At 45.4% G+C, this 16,252-nt stretch overlaps 1 protein-coding gene across 1 annotated transcript in view; it reads right to left on the bottom strand.

The window, feature by feature from the left end:
- LOC141107150 (major histocompatibility complex class I-related gene protein-like) overlaps positions 1 to 1,275 on the bottom strand; it is a 36,190-nt gene extending 34,915 nt beyond the window's left edge. Inside the window, exons 1-2 of the mRNA XM_073597897.1 lie at positions 1,221 to 1,275; positions 871 to 1,131 (exon numbers count right to left, since the gene is read on the bottom strand). Of these exons, the coding sequence (XP_073453998.1) occupies positions 871 to 1,131; positions 1,221 to 1,275 (316 nt within the window). The remainder of the gene's footprint in view (positions 1 to 870; positions 1,132 to 1,220) is intronic.
- Between the last annotated feature and the right edge of the window lie 14,977 nt (positions 1,276 to 16,252).

Raw genomic sequence — 16,252 nt, 5'->3', positions numbered from 1 at the left:
CATGTGCATGACAAAAAATATTGTTTTGTTTTTGTTTTGATTCGTTAATCTAGTTTATTTTGTTTAGTTAAATTTGCTTGGTTCGTTCAATTCATTTTCGGAATTAGCTTTTGGAATTCTTTTTTGGAATTCGTATTCGGAATTTTTTCATTTTCTTTGAATTGACTGATTTTTCGATACATTTTCGAATCGGTCGAAACTAAAATGTTATATTGTTTTCGATTTGAATGCAGCAAAGTGAACAAACAAAAGAAAAATCTTTATCAAATGATTACATTGACTCTTTAAATTACCTTTTGGCTTAACAAAAACAGCATTATTTCGAAATGGTACTCTAATAACACACACAGTCTTTGATTTCAGCAATATGTGTAATGAGAATTCGACTGGTGTATGAATGTAAAATTCGATTCAGTCCAAAATTCGGACAAATTTTGTTACGTTATTCGGAGCATTCGGTAAAATTTTTTATATTGTAGTTCGGGTATTCGGATATATCGGAATCTCCGAATAACGAAAAATTTGTCTGAATATTAATTCGTAACGAAACGAACCACACATGTCTATTCCAAAGACTGTTATCTGGGGCCCTTCTGATTCATACAATAAAGCCTATAGAAATCGTTTGACTTTGTGAACAAATTCACTGATATAAATGAATATAAATTTTAATCTAACACAAGGTAGCATGTGTCTGGATTGTAAAATGTAATATTCTTCTAGATTGTAAGCTCTAACGAGCAGGGCCCTCTGATCCCTCCTGTATTGAATTGTATTGTAATTGTACTGACTTCCCCCATGTTGTAAAGCGCTGCGCAAACTGTTGGCGCTATATAAATCCTGTATAATAATAATAATAATATTACTCACCTCCAGTCTGGTTGAGACGAGCCATTGTGCTGCTTACAAAGTGTTTGAATATAGACTCACAGGCTTTACAAACCTCGGTCTCTACTTCCCAGAATTCGGATTCGACTTTATTCATCCATGAAGCCACAGGACGAACCTGACGGGTCTTACTGTCATAATTGACAATTTGATGATTGTCAACGTATCCAACTACCGAAAATTCAGGAAGACCAGATCCTGCAGCTGAGACTCCCGTGTAATAATACCGTAAAATGTGACTGTCTGAGAGAAACGTAGAGATTGTTATCACCATGCAGTGCGATTAATGGTTACTCAGTATCAAAAATGATATCACTGATTTTCATATTTACCTGAACACACAAGTGACATCCTTAGAATCAGCAGGATGAGGAGTGTCATCGTCATCCTCCTGGCTGGGATAAGCTGGGGTATTCTAAGTAAACTACCCAAGACTTCAGTGTTAAAGGAAATGAATAATATAATTACGCACAGAAAGTCAATAAATCTGTAAATAGGAGTGGCAGTTATCTGTGTATGCTGTAAACGTTTTATCTCTGTCCAATAGGAAATTAGGTATGAAGTATCAGCAAATGTAAAGCAAAGAGAAAGTAAAATGATTACAAATAGTAAAGATCAGTTATTAAAAAAATAAATAAACATAAACATATTCTTACTAATAACTAATAACCCATTTTTATAACGATTAAACTGACATTACAGTTGGATAGTTTAATTTATAGCGGAGTTCCACCCAAAAATGGAAATTCCGCTTTAAGGGAAGGTGACCCCCTGACATGCCACATTTGGCATGTCATATGTTTGGGGGGGAGCAGAAACCCTCATAAATGAGGATTCCAGCTCCCACTTCCTCCCGGGGCATCACAGAGCCGGAAATCAGTTCACCTCTCCCCCCTTCCTCTAGGCAATCATTTTTGGACATGTCACAGGTCCCAGATGATTGCCTGGCCAGTCATGGCGCGCCACATGGCTCACACATGCGCAGTGGGTGCCTGGCTCTGGCACCTACAGTTGCAATGCCGGCGCTGTAGAGAGGAGGGGGAGATGAGCGGGGCTTCGTTCCCCCGCATCGCTGGACCATGGGACAGGTAAGTGTCTGATTATTAAAAGTCAGCAGCTGCAGTATTTGTAGCTGCTGACTTTTAATTTTTTTTTTCTAAGCGGAACTCCGCTTTAAGGTGAACTCAAGCTGGATATAACAGGTACAAATTATTGTAGCTACAGTGCCTTGAAAAAGTATTCATACCCCTTGAAATTTCCCACATTTTGTCATGTTACAACCAAAAATGTAAATGTATTTTTTGGGATTTTATGTGATAGACCAACACAAAGTGGCACATAATTGTGAAGTGGAAGGAAAATGATAAATGGTTTTCAAAATTTTCCACAAATAAATATGTGAAAAGTGTGGTGTACATTTGTATTGAGACCCCTTTCCTCTGATATCCCTAACTAAAATCTAGTGGAACCAATTGCCTTCAGAAGTCACCTAATTAGTAAATAGAGTCTACCTGTGTGTAATTTAATCTCAGTATAAATACAGCTGTTCTGTGAAGCCCTCAGAGGTCTGTTAGAGAACCTTAGTGAACAAACAGCATCTTGAAGGCCAAAGGAAGACACCAGACAGGTCAGGGATAATGTTGCAGAGAAGTAAAAAACAGGGTTAGGGCATATAAAAATATTCCAAGCTTTGAACATCTCACAGAGCACTGTTCAATCTATCATCTGGAAATGGAAAGAGTATGGCACAACTGCAAACCTACCAAGACATGGCCGTCCACCTAAACTGACAGGCCAGGCAAGGAAACATTAATCAGAGAAGCAGCCAAGAGACCCATGGTAACTCTGGAAAACCTGCAGAGATCCACAGCTCAGGTGGGAGAATCTGTCCACAGGACAACTATTAGTCGTGCTCTCCACAAATCTGGCCTTTATGGAAGAGTGGCAAGAAGAAAGCCATTGTTGAAAGAAAGCCATAAGAAGTCCCTTTTGAAATTTGCAAGAATGTTCCACATGTTCTACATGTCCCCCATGTGAGGGACACAGCAAACATGTGGAAGAAGGTGCTCTGGTCAGATGTGACCAAAGCTGAACTGTTTGGCCTAAAAGCAAAGCGCTATGTGTGGCGGAAAACTAACACTGCACATCACCCTAAACACACCATCCCCACAGCATGGGGATGGCAGCATCATGTTGTGGGGATGATTTTCTTCAGCAGGGACAGGGAAGCTGTTCAGAGTTGATTGGAAGATGGATGGAGCCAAATACAAGGCAATCTAATGCCGTGTACACATGACCGGACTTTTCAACCGGACTGGTCCGACGGAATGAATCCGTCGGACAATCCGACCGTGTGTGGGCTTCATCGGACCTTTTCTGTCGAAAATCAGACAGACTTTAGATTTGGAACATGTTTCAAATCTTTCCGACGGAATCGAGTCCGGTCGAGAAATCCGTTTGTCTGTATGCTAGTCTGACGGACAAAAAAGGACGCAAGTGCAACTATTGGCTAATGGCTATGAACTTCCCTATTCTAGTCCCTTCATATGCCATCACGTTCAAACAAATTGACTTTCGAACGCACTTCAGTCCGTTCGTGTGTAGGCAAGTCCGGTCATTCGAAAGTCCGTCGGAAAGACCGTCGGACCTTTGATGCTGAAAAGTCCGCTTGTGTGTACACGGCATTAGAAGAACACCTGTTAGAGTCTGCAAAAGACTTGAGACTGGGGCAGAAGTTCACCTTCCAGCAGGACAACGACCTTAACCACTTACCAACCGGCCCATAGCCGAATGATGGCTGCAGGGCGGTTGGATAACTCTGGGAGGGCGTACTATGACGTCCTCCCAGAATTCCCCTCTCGCGCGCCCCCTGGGGCGCGCACCCGAACACATCCGTGACCGCCGGGTCCTCCGGACCCGGCGCATCACGGATCCCGGTAAATGGCCGCTAATCGCGGCCGTTTACCATGTGATCGCGCCGTCAAATGACGGCGCAATCACATGTAAACAGACCGGCGTCATCTGATGACGCCGGTTCCTCTCCTCCCCTCCTGTGTACCGATCGGTACACAGTGAGCGGGGAGGGGGATGGATGGATGTCTGCAGCGCTGTGGGCTGTATGTGTAGTGCCCACAGCGCTGCACAGAGACATCCAGGCATCCATCCATCCATGCTCAGCCATCCCCACTACACTGCAATGCTGTGCAATACTCTGCAATACCCCCACAATACTCTGCAATGCTGTGCAATACTCTGCAACACCCCCACAATACGCTGCAATGCTGTGCAATACTCTGCAATACCCCCACAATACTCTGCAATGCTGTGCAATACTCTGCAATGCTGTGCAGTACTCTGCAATGCCCCCACAATACTCTGCAATGCTGTGCAATACTCTGCAATGCCCCCACAATACTCTGCAATGCTGTGCAATACTCTGCAATGCCCCCACAATACTCTGCAATGCCCCCACAATACTCTGCAATGCTGTGCAATACTCTGCAATTCCCCCGCAATACTCTGCAATGCCCCCGCCATACTCTGCAATGCCCCCGCCATACTCTGCAATGCCCCCGCCATACTCTGCAATGCCCCCGCCATACTCTGCCATACCCCGCCATACTCCGCAATACCCCACCATACCCCGCCATACTCTGCCATACTCTGCCATACTCTGCCATACTCCGCAATACCCTGCAATACCCTGCAATACCCCGCCATACCCCGCCATACCCCGCCATACTCTGCCATACCCCGCCATACCCCGCCATACTCCGCCATACTCTGCCATACTCCGCCATACTCTGCAATACCCCGCCATACTCCGCAATACCCTGCCATGCTGAGCCATGCTGAGCCATGCTCAGCTGTACTCGCCCTCTGTATGTGGCCAGGCTGTGGAAGTCTCACACATGTGGTATCGCCATACTCAGGAGGAGCAGGGGAATCTATTTTGGGGTGTCATTTTTGGTATGTACATGTAATGTGGTAGAAATATTGTATAAATGGACAACTTTGTGTTAAAAAAAAAATGCGTTTTAACCACTTCCCGCCCATCGGCCGTCATACAACGTCCTTGACTTTGTGCGGAGATATCTGAATGATGGGTGCAGCTACAGGCATCATTCAGATATCAGCTTTTTCAGCCGGCGATTCCCTACACCATGAGAATGATCATAGCAGCTGTTCCACTGCTTGATCGTTCTTACAGGAGGCGAGAGGGGATGTCCCCCCCTCCCGCGCTTCTACCGACTCACCGCTACGATCGAAGCCAGGATCGTTTTTTTTTTTTTTTTTTATTTCAGGCTTCCCAGCCTAGAGGTGAGATGTGGGGTCTTATTGACCCCATATCTCACTGTAAAGAGGACCTGTCATGCCATATTCCTATTACAAGGATGTTTATATTCCTTGTAATAGGAATAAAAGTGGTCAAAAATCTTTTTTTTTGGAAAAAAGCATCAAACTAAAATAAATAAAGTAAAATGAACAATAAAAAAAAAAAAAAATTTTAAAGCGCCCCTGTCCCTGCGTGCTCGCATGCAGAAGCGAACGCATACGTAAGTCCTGCCCACATATGAAAACCGTGTTCAAACCACACATGTGAGGGATCGCTGCGATCGGTAGAGCGAGAGTAATAATTTTGGCCCTAGACCTCCTCTGTAACTCAAAACATGTAACCAGTAAAAAATTTTAAAGCGTTGCCTATGGGAATTTTTGAGTAGCAAAGTTTGGCGCCATTCCACAAGCGCGTGCAATTTTGAAAGGTGACATGTTGGGTATCTATTTACTCAGTATAACTTCATCTTTCACATTATGCAAAAACATTAGGCTAACTTTACTGTTTTGGTTTTTGAAAAGCACAAAACAGTTTTTTTCCCAAAAAAAAGTGTTAAAAAAATTGCTGCGCAAATACCGTGTGAGATAAAAAGTTGCAACAACCGCCATTGTATTCTCTAGGGTCTTTGGTAAAAAACATATATAATGTTTTGGGGTTCTATGTAATTTTCTAGCAAATAAATGATGATTTTTACATGTAGGAGAGAAATGTCAGAATTGGAGCTCCAGAACGCCTGAAGGTGCTCCCCTGCATGTTGGGCCTCTGTATGTGGCCACGCTGTGTAAAAGTCTCACACATGTGGTATCGCCGTACTCGGGAGTAATAGCAGAATGTGTTTTGGGGTGTAATTTGTGGTATGCATATGTGGTGTGTGAGAAATAACCTGCTAATATGACAATTTTGTGGGAAAAAAAAAGTAAAAAAAAAACCTTGATTTTGCAAAGAATTGTGGGAAAAAATGACAACTTCAAAAAACTCACCATGCATCTTTCTAAATACCTTGGAATGTCTTCTTTCCAAAAAGGTGTCATTTGGGGGTATTTGTACTTTTCTGAAATGTTAGGGTCTCAAGAAATTAGATAGGCCATCAGTACTTCAGGTGTGATCAATTTTCAAATATTCGCACCATAGCTTTTGGACTCTATAACTTTCACAAAGACCAAATAATATCCACCGATTTGGGTTAATTTTACCAAAGATATGTAGCGGTATAAATTTTGGCCAAAATATATGAAGAAAAATTACTAATTTGCAAAATATTATAACAGAAATGAAGAAAATGCATTTTTTTACAGATTTTTCTGTCTTTTTTCTTTTACGGCGCAAAAAATAAAGAACCCAGCGGTGATTAAATACCACCAAAAGAAAGCTCCATTTGTGTGAAAAAAAGGACAAAAATTTCATATAGATACAGTGTTGCATGGCTGAGTAATTGTCATTCAAAATGTGAGAGCACCAAAAGCTGAAAATTGGTCTGGTTAGGAAGGGGGTTTAAGTGCCCAGTTGTCAAGTGGTTAAACATACAGCCAGAGCTACAATGAAATGGTTTGGATCAAAGCATATTTATGTGTTAGAATGGCCCAGTCAAAGTCCAGACCTAAATCCAATTAAGAATCTGTGGAAAGACTTGAAAATTGCTGTTCACAGACGCTCTCCATCCAATCTGACAGAGCTAGACAAGATATTTTGCAAAGAAGAATGAACAAAAATTTCACTCTTTAGATGTGCAAAGCTGGTAGAGACAAAAAGACTTGCAGCTGTAATTGCAGTGAAAGGTGGTTCTACAAAGTATTGACTCAGGGGGGCTGAATACAAATGCAATTTGTGCAATTTTCACATATTTATTTGTAAAAAAAATTATTATTTTCCTTCCACTTCACAGTTAAGTGCCACTTTGTGTTGGTCTATCACATAAAATCCCAATACAATACATTTACGTTTTTGGTTGTAACATGACAAAATGTGAAAAATTTCAAGGGGTATGAATACTTTTTCAAGGCACTGTAGACTGTCAAATCCAACAAACTAGTTTTTCATTTTTTAAATAAAAGATGTTGATATGAATCCTCATATTAATGCTCTGTTAACAGTGGTGTATTTAGGTTTTGTGCTGCCCTAGGCCTGACTGAGCTTGCGCACCCCCTAATTTAAATATGCCCCACCCCTTCCTGTCAAGGCCACACCCCTTTCTTTTTTTAAAGATCCGCCCTGTCATCTTCATTGGAGGAGGACAGAGGGACGCCGCGGGAAGAGGACAGAGGGACACCACAGGAGGAGGACAGAGAGGCATGCGGCATCTTTTCATTTGGGGGTAAGGGGATATGTGCTAGTTGCTTTGGGAGGGGAGGATCAGACCCCCCCCACTAGCACATATCCTCTCTCCTCCCAAAGCACCCAGCACATATCCCCTTACCCCCCCTCCCCTCATCCATGTGTGCATCTGTTATCTTCCCCCCTTCCCGGTTACTGTGTCCCCCTCCACTGTAAACTATACACAGACCTCAGAGCAGCAGCGCGGCTCATGCACTGAAGTCGTGTCCCTCCTCTGTGGCTCCTTCTCCTCCTGGCTGTGTACACTAGAACATTGGAGCCGAGAAGGAGGAGGAGCTGAGGAGTGTGTGTGGCTGACAGTGGGGAGAGAGGTGGCGGCTGCTACGGAAAGCCGATCGCCGCTTGTGGGACCCCAGGTGGCAGATGTCCTGGGTGCCCACGCTAGCGCACTCTGGCTGCCAGTTACCGAAGCTCAGTGCCAGAACTTGTTGTGGGCTCCGGGACAGTGGCGTCACTAGGTTTGGTGTCACCTGGAGCTGTAAAAATTGTGTCATCCCCCTTAATTTTTTGACTGGAGGCCCAGCGTTGGAGCTCATTAGGGCGGTCAACAAGGCCTAGAGGATATCAGGTTAGGCACTTCCTAATGGCTCAGTCCCTGGGAACAGTAACGGATAATGGCCAAAAGGCTCTCTTACCAGACCCGATGAAACTGCAACAGTGATCCCTCTGGCTGGACGTTCGCTCACTCTGGGTTGCCCAGGCTGACTCTGGTCAGTAGTGTAGCATGTCTGTACCCTGGCAGTGGCTTTATCTTTCTCCCCCTCTGGTGGTGCGGGTACAGCGTGGCTCTCTCTTTGGTGCTGCGGGAACAGTGTGGCTGGCTCTCTGGTGGTGCAGGTACAGTGTGGCTCTCTGGAGGTGTGGGTACAGCGTGGCTCTCTGGTGGTGCGGGTACAGCATGGCTCTCTGGTGGTGTGGGTACAGCGTGGCTCTCTGGTGGTGTGGGTACAGCGTGGCTCTCTGGTGGTGGGTACAGCGTGGCTCTCTGGTAGTGCAGGTACAGCGTGGCTCTCTGGTGGTGTGGGTACAGCGTGGCTCTCTGGTGGTGTGGGTACAGCGTGGCTCTTTGGTGGTGTGGGTACAGCGTGGCTCTCTGGTGGTGTGGGTACAGCGTGGCTCTCTGGTGGTGTGGGTACAGCGTGGCTCTCTGGTGGTGTGGGTACAGCGTGGCTCTTTGGTGGTGTGAGTACAGTGTGGCTCTCTGGTGGTGTGGGTACAGCGTGGCTCTCTGGTGGTGCGGGTACAGCGTGGCTCTCTGGTGGTGTGGGTACAGCATGGCTCTTTGGTGGTGCGGGTACAGCGTGGCTCTCTGGTGGTGCGGGTACAGCATGGCTCTTTGGTGGTGCGGGTACAACGTGGCTCTCTGGTGGTGCGGGTACAGCGTGGCTCTCTGGTGGTGCGGGTACAGTGTGGCTCTCTGGTGGTGTGGGTACAGCGTGGCTCTTTGATGGTGTGGGTACAGTGTGGCTCTCTGGTGGTGTGGGTATAGCGTGGCTCTCTGGTGGTGTGGGTACAGCGTGGCTCTCTGGTGGTGCGGGTACAGCGTGGCTCTCTGGTGGTGCGGGTACAGCGTGGCTCTCTGGTGGTGCAGGTACAGCGTGGCTCTCTGGTGGTGCGGGTACAGCGTGGCTGTCTGGTGGTGTGGGTACAGCGTGGCTCTCTCTTTGGTGGTGCGGGAACAGTGTGGCTGGCTCTCTGGTGGTGCAGGTACAGCGTGGCTCTCTGGTGGTGTGGGTACAGCGTGGCTCTCTGGTGGTGCGGGTACAGCGTGGCTGTCTGGTGGTGTGGGTACAGCGTGGCTCTCTGGTGGTGTGGGTACAGCGTGGCTCTCTCTTTGGTGGTGCGGGAACAGTGTGGCTGGCTCTCTGGTGGTGCAGGTACAGCGTGGCTCTCTGGTGGTGTGGGTACAGCGTGGCTCTCTGGTGGTGCGGGTACAGCGTGGCTCTCTGGTGGTGCAGGTACAGCTTGGCTCCCTCTTTGGCTTCCCCCAGCACAGTACTCTCTTTTTCTCCTCTAACACCCCCCCTCAGCAGAGTGCATGCATACTGGGGGCTGTAGCATGATGTCTGTGGACACACAGGGGCTGCCACTCTTCAGGGACTACTTTTCCCATGATGCCCCCACAGTCTTCTGATTGGCCCTCTGCTGTGGCCAAGTATGGGGTGAGAAACAGTGGTCAGGAAGCTGGGCGGCGGCACGGTAAAACCAATTAGAGCCGCTCTCGCTCTCTTCTCCCTTCGGCTGACAGAAAGAGGAGGGGGCGAGCGGGGAAGATACAAAGAAAGCCCGCATCTCTCCTCTCCCTGTCACAGCGCTGCTGCTCCATTTGCCAGAGAACTCGGCAGCAGCAGAGAACTCCCCCGCTCGCCCCCCCCCTCCCCTTTCTGTCAGCCGAAGGGAGAAGAGAGAGAGAGCGGCTCTAATTGGTTTCGCCGTGCCGCCGCCCAGCTTCCTGACCGCTGTTTTCCTCCCCATGATTGGCCACAGCAGAGGGCCAATCAGAGACAGATTTACAGCTTTACGGAGGGGCAGCTTGACGGTTCTTACTTTCTAGCCCCCTCCGCACCCGGGATGCCACTGCACTGCTAAGCTGTACTCCCCAGATGGTGGCCCTGCTGTGCGGGAGTCGGGAAGAGGGCGCCGCTGCCATTTTCAGGGGGGGGGCGGGCGGCTTTTTGCCACCCCCCCCTCGCACAGTGCCGCCCTAGGCCTGGGCCTTGTTGGCTTAGGCCAAGACACAGCACTGTCTGTCAATGCTAATTTGACTTTTTCAAGGCACTGTATGTATTCATTAACATATTGTAATGCACCCCCCAGGAGACGCAAGTGTAAAGTGATCCCCCACCCTGCATAGCCAGGCACACCGCATCTTCACAGCACACTTGAGTCAGGACAGTCCAGTGCTTTGTTTTTATGTTTTTTTAAGGGGAATAAACTTGGATAGGGATAGGGATATTATGGGATGCCCACTTCATCAAAGCAGTAGAACTCAGTCAACAGTAAGTGTATACAAACATACTGCACCCTGTACATAGCACACACCTGGAATCTGCACCCTGTACATAGTACACGCCTGGAATCTGCACCCTGTACATAGTACATGCCTGGAATCTGCACCCTGTACATAGTACGCACCTGGAATCTGCACCCTGTACATAGTACGCACCTGGAATCTGCACCCTGTACATAGTACGCACCTGGAATCTGCACCCTGTACATAGTACGCACCTGGAATCTGCATCCTGTACATAGTACACGCCTGGAATCTGCACCCTGTACATAGTACGCACCTGGAATCTGCACCCTGTGCATATTATGCGCCTGGAATCTGCACCCTGTACATAGCACACACCTGGAATCTGCACCCTGTTCATAGCACACACCTGGAATCTGCACCCTGTACATAGCACACACCTGGAATCTGCATCCTGTACATAGCACATGCCTGGAATAAAGTCTGCCGTTTCCCCTTTAAAAATAAATACTTGTGAGTAAAGCCCCTCCCCTTCTTTACATTGTTAAAATTGGGCGGAGCATGGTGACCTTAAAATCGTGCCCCCCCCTGAAAAAAGTTCTGCGGACGCCCACAGTCAGAAGTGATGTAATGTGTTGAATAGTTTTGTATGTATTTATTTTTGTTTCTGAGCATGTGTAGTCTTGCTCTTGCGATTTTTTTTCATACGAAAACCATACTAATTAAATGAAAATCGGGTGCAGAGTTCACATCTGGCAAAAATTTTATAGTCTACACATCCAGCTTTTGTCTGCCGAAAAATCAGAATCGGCTGTCGAAAGCACTGTACTAATGATCCGAAAATTGGCAGAAAACTTGTCGTGCAAATTTTTCCATCCAATTTTCATATAGTGTGTACGGGCCATAACACATTACCCAGGCCATATCAGTATAGATATCCAGCATGATACTTTCCCCATTGAGATCTAATGTGTTTTCAAAGTAGTCCTTTAATTTTTTGAGCAGTGAATATCACTGTATAGAAAAATGGGGCAGACTTGATGGTCCACTTGGTCAATTGGTCTTTCTTCTGTCATCACTCACCTACGTTTCTACATTCATGCAGTTTTGCTGGATTACCCAGTTCCCGCCTGGCGTATGGCAGAATGATGCCGGCAGGAACCCCTCGTCGATCCAGGTGAATGTCATATGACGTCCAGCCAGACCATGCTGCGGGTGGCTGCACAAGGGCATTATTTGTCACTGGCTGCGTCCGTGAGACACAGCCAATGACCGATCACTGTACCGGCCGCTGTCGGTACCATGTGACCGCTGTAACCAATCAAAGCAGGTCACATGACAGTTGTATATGATAGATGGCTTCCTTTGAAGCCAGCCATTGTATACAACTGTGTTGCTAGCTGTGATTGGTCATTGTGATCACATGGTACAGACTGGGCCAATCACAGCTAATCACAACAAAAGAAAAACTGAATAAATTGATTTAATACAGTAAAATGCTTGCATGTAGCAATGTAATGCAGAGCTATATGCAAACATAATGTGTAAAAAAAAAAATACTGATCACTTCCCCAGAGTAGTACAATGTTACTATGGTAACATTATATTGCTCTGGTCAAAGTGTGTTGGAAAAAAATCATAAAAAGAAAAAATATAATTTTATAAAATTGTTTTTTTACTGTCACCAATCAGTGTCCCTGATCATTGCCACACCTATTATATGATGGCGCTGTACTGCACTGGTTACAGTATGTAAAAAAAATATATTTTTTAATTTTCCAAAACCTTATGACAAACAGTGACAACTTCAAAAAACTTGCCCTGCCTTTGACTAAATACCTTGGACTGTCTACTTAATTTTAGATGTAATTTGGGTGCTATTTTTGCTGTCTTGCCATTTTTGGCCTTCAAGAAATTATATTGGCCATCAGTACATAGGGATTGATCGACTTTCAGATATACAGTTGTGCTCATATGATTATTTACCCTGGTAGAATTTATGATTTCTTGGCCATTTTTCAGAGCATATGAATAACACAAAAAACTTTTCTTTCGCTCATGGTTAGTGTTTGGTTGTTTTTTTAAATCATAATAGCAACAAAAACTATCCAAATGATCCTGATCAAAAGTTTACATACCCCAGTTCCCTAATACCGTGTATTGCCCCTTTAACATCAATGATAGCTTGAAGTCTTTTGTGGTGTTTGTGGATGAGGCTCTTTATCTTCTCAGCCTCCAGTTCCTGTAAATTCTTGGTCTGTCTTGCATGAACTGCACGTTTGAGATCTCCCCAGAGTGGCTCAATGATATTGAGGTAAGGAGACTGAGATGGCCACTCCAGAACCTACACTTTATTCTGCTTTAACCAATGACAGGTCAACTTGGCCTTGTGTTTTGGATCATTGTCATGTTGGAATGTCCAAGTACATCCCATGTGCAGCTCAGTGGCGGCCCGTCCATAGGGGGTGCACGGGCGCCGCCCCTCTCCAGGCAGTCAAAAAAATGTAATGTAATGTAATGTAAAACTGGCCCTTTAAAAAAAATACAAAAAAGGTCCTTAAGTGCACTGTGTTCAGACGCCTGACACAGTGCACTTTTGGAAGGCTCCACATCTATGCAATCAGGAGATTGCAAACTCGGCGCTTCATTTGCGGGCGTTTATCCAGCCTTGCGGCGCTTTCCAAAGCGCGGAGTAGCTTCTGCCCGGTGCTCGTAGTATCGATTACTACGGCCGGGCGGTTTGATTGACATCCGAGTTTGATGTCACTTCCTGTTTTCTCTGTCCCATTGCGTCCGGGACAGAGAAAAACGAAAGTATGAGGAGCTGGAGCGGACTCCTCTATCGCAACACAGCGAGGTAAGTACTGCCGTGCTGCTCCCACGGAGAACAGGGGGGAGGGGGATTTGATGTGACACAGGCAAGGCTGCATTTGGTGGGACACAGGCAAGGCTGCATTTGGTGGGACACAGGCAAGGCTGCATTTGGTGGGACACAGGCAAGGCTGCATTTGGTGGGACACAGGCAAGGCTGCATTTGGTGGGACACAGGCTGCATTTAGTGGATTTAACAGCTGCTATACATACAATGTCTGTGCAATATCTGGACATGGCAAACTTTCCATGAGATCGATTTACCTGTGTTGAACCACAGTACACTTTATCTATAGCCAGACCGTCCATCCACCCACATCTCTGCTATTGATATATGATCCGCCCTTACCATACAGGACTTTGCATGATTATTTTTTTGCCAATTGCTACATATAATTTTTACTCCTACAGGGCAGGTCTATTTCTCATCATATTCTTTAGCTCATTATACCTTATTAACATATAAGAGGTGTGCATGGTGTGAATGAGTGGATGTGTAACCGCAGCTCCCATATGTTTTTAATTACCCCTTGTGACAACGTTGTCCTATTTTAATTGGTTTGTGGTAACCGTCAGTCCTATTTGCTGTCTTTCATTTTCTTTTGTATTTAAATTTGGTATATTATTAGGTAATTAATAAAGCTGGTTTGTATCAACATCAGTGTTCTTTGCTGACCCTCTTTTAGAGAACTCTTTGGGCTTCTCCGGACTTTCAGCAGACTTTTTCAGCCTCAAATCCGACGGACTTTAGATTTGAAACATGCTTCAAATCTTTACGTTGTAACTACGACGGACCCCGAAATCCGCTCGTCTGTGTGCTAGTCCGACGGACAAAAACCCATGCTAGGGCAGCTATTGGCTACTGGCTATGAACTTCCTTATTTTAGTCCGGTGTACGTCATCACGTACGAATCCGTCGGACTTTTGTGTGGTCGTGTGTAGGCAAGTCCGTTCGTTAGAAAGTCTGCTGCAAGTCCGCCGAAAGTCCGCCGAAAGTCCGCCGGAAGTCCGCCGGAAGTCTGTCGGACAGGCTGTCGGACTTTTGTAGACGAAAAGTCCGACCGTGTGTACGCGGCATTTCTCTTTTGTTTTTTTGCTACATTGTATATAGGGCATCTGGAACTGCATGCAGACTTTTGCCTGCATGATTGTTTGATACTCACTCGTTAAAACGACCATTTACATAATTAACTCATTGGTTGATCCAGGCAACAACCTTTTTTCTTTTGCATTTAGTGGGACACAGGCTGGCTGCATTTGGAGGGACACAGGCTACATTTTATGTGACACAGGTTGCATTTGATGTGACACAGGCTGCATTTAATGTGAAACAGGCTGCATTTGATGTGAAACAGGCTGCATTTGATGTGACACAGTCTGCATGTAAGGACGGACTCCGCTGGGGGCACCTGATGGCATCTGGTGGCAGCGACGTGGCTAGTGACACGCTCAGGGCTCCCACTGATTTTGCATTATGGTGAGTTGAATGATTTCATTTTATATTACAATGTAATAATAGAAATAATGCGCTTGAATCATCCTGACACCATAACAACCATGGTGCCGGGATGATTGAAGTGCTAACACCAGGTGTTTGGAATATCTTTATCTGCTGATTGTTAAACTTTCTAGAATACATATTTCTATTGTTGTGTAGGGTCTGGAGCTGCTGTCCCTCCATCCCTCTCTCCCTCCATCCGACGTTCATCTCAGACGCCAACCACACCACCTTAAAGCCACGCCCACTATTTCGCTGAACCCACGCCCGTTTTCACCAAGTGGGAGGGGTCAAAAAGGAAGGGCGGGGTATGGTGCCCCCCATCCTAAAACTTCACCAGCTGCCACTGGCGCAGCTTCCTGGCTGATAAATGCAAATGTTCCTCCAGTATTTTTTGATAACATACTGCATTCATCTTGCCAACAATTTTAACCAAGTTTCCTGTGCCTTTGTAGCTCACACATCCCCAAAACATCAGCGATCCACCTCCGTACCTTTCATCATAGGCCTTGTTGACTCCTCTCCAAATGTAGTGAAAACGAAGAAGAAGCGTTTTTTTTCCCAACATTTTTGTTCTTTTTTGGTTTAGTTAGCAAAAATAAAAACCCAGTGCTGATTAAATACCACTAAAAGAAATGCATTAATAAAATGTTTGGGTACAGTGTTGCATGACCGCGCAATTGTCAAAGTGCAACAGTGCTGAAAATTGGCCTGGACAGGAAGGGGGTAAAAGTGCCCAGTTTTGAAGTATGTATTTTTTTATAAGTAGACCCCTGTTGGTCAGTAGTTATCAGGCAGAAGGAACATTGAACAGGGTAGTTGAAGATATCATTATTATGGTAATAGCTGAAAAAAACTTAAGAATTATTGCATTTCCTTATCTAAAAAAACCTTTATGTGGTGCTATATGCTGCTAAGGCTGTTTATGGGTAAGATCTGTAAGGAAATAAAATAGACGAGGCAGATAAAGTACCTTTATTAAAAGCCGTGGCATTAAAAATTAAAATAAATACATATAAAACCTTGCAGTACAATAATAATGGTAAAGCCCAGCTACAATTAAAAAAATAAATATTCCAGCAGTTGTTAACCACTTCAATACCGGCACTTTTACCCCCTTCCTGCCCTGGCAAGTTATCAGCTTTCAGCGCTTTTGCAGTTTGAATGACAATTGTGTGGCCATGCGACACTGTACCCAAATGACATTTTTAATTTTGTTTCCCCCACAAATAGAGCTTTCTTTTGGTGGTATTTCATCACCGCTGCCTTGTTTTTTTTGCGCTACAAATAAAAAAAATACCGGAAATTTTGAAAAAAAAAGTTTCTTAGTTTCTGTTATAAAATGTAGAAAATA

Source organism: Aquarana catesbeiana, linkage group LG09, assembly GCF_042186555.1.
Source record: "Aquarana catesbeiana isolate 2022-GZ linkage group LG09, ASM4218655v1, whole genome shotgun sequence".
Lineage (NCBI taxonomy): Eukaryota > Metazoa > Chordata > Amphibia > Anura > Ranidae > Aquarana > Aquarana catesbeiana.
Note: the sequence above shows the minus strand (reverse complement) of the source record. Positions and strands in the feature narration are given on the sequence as shown.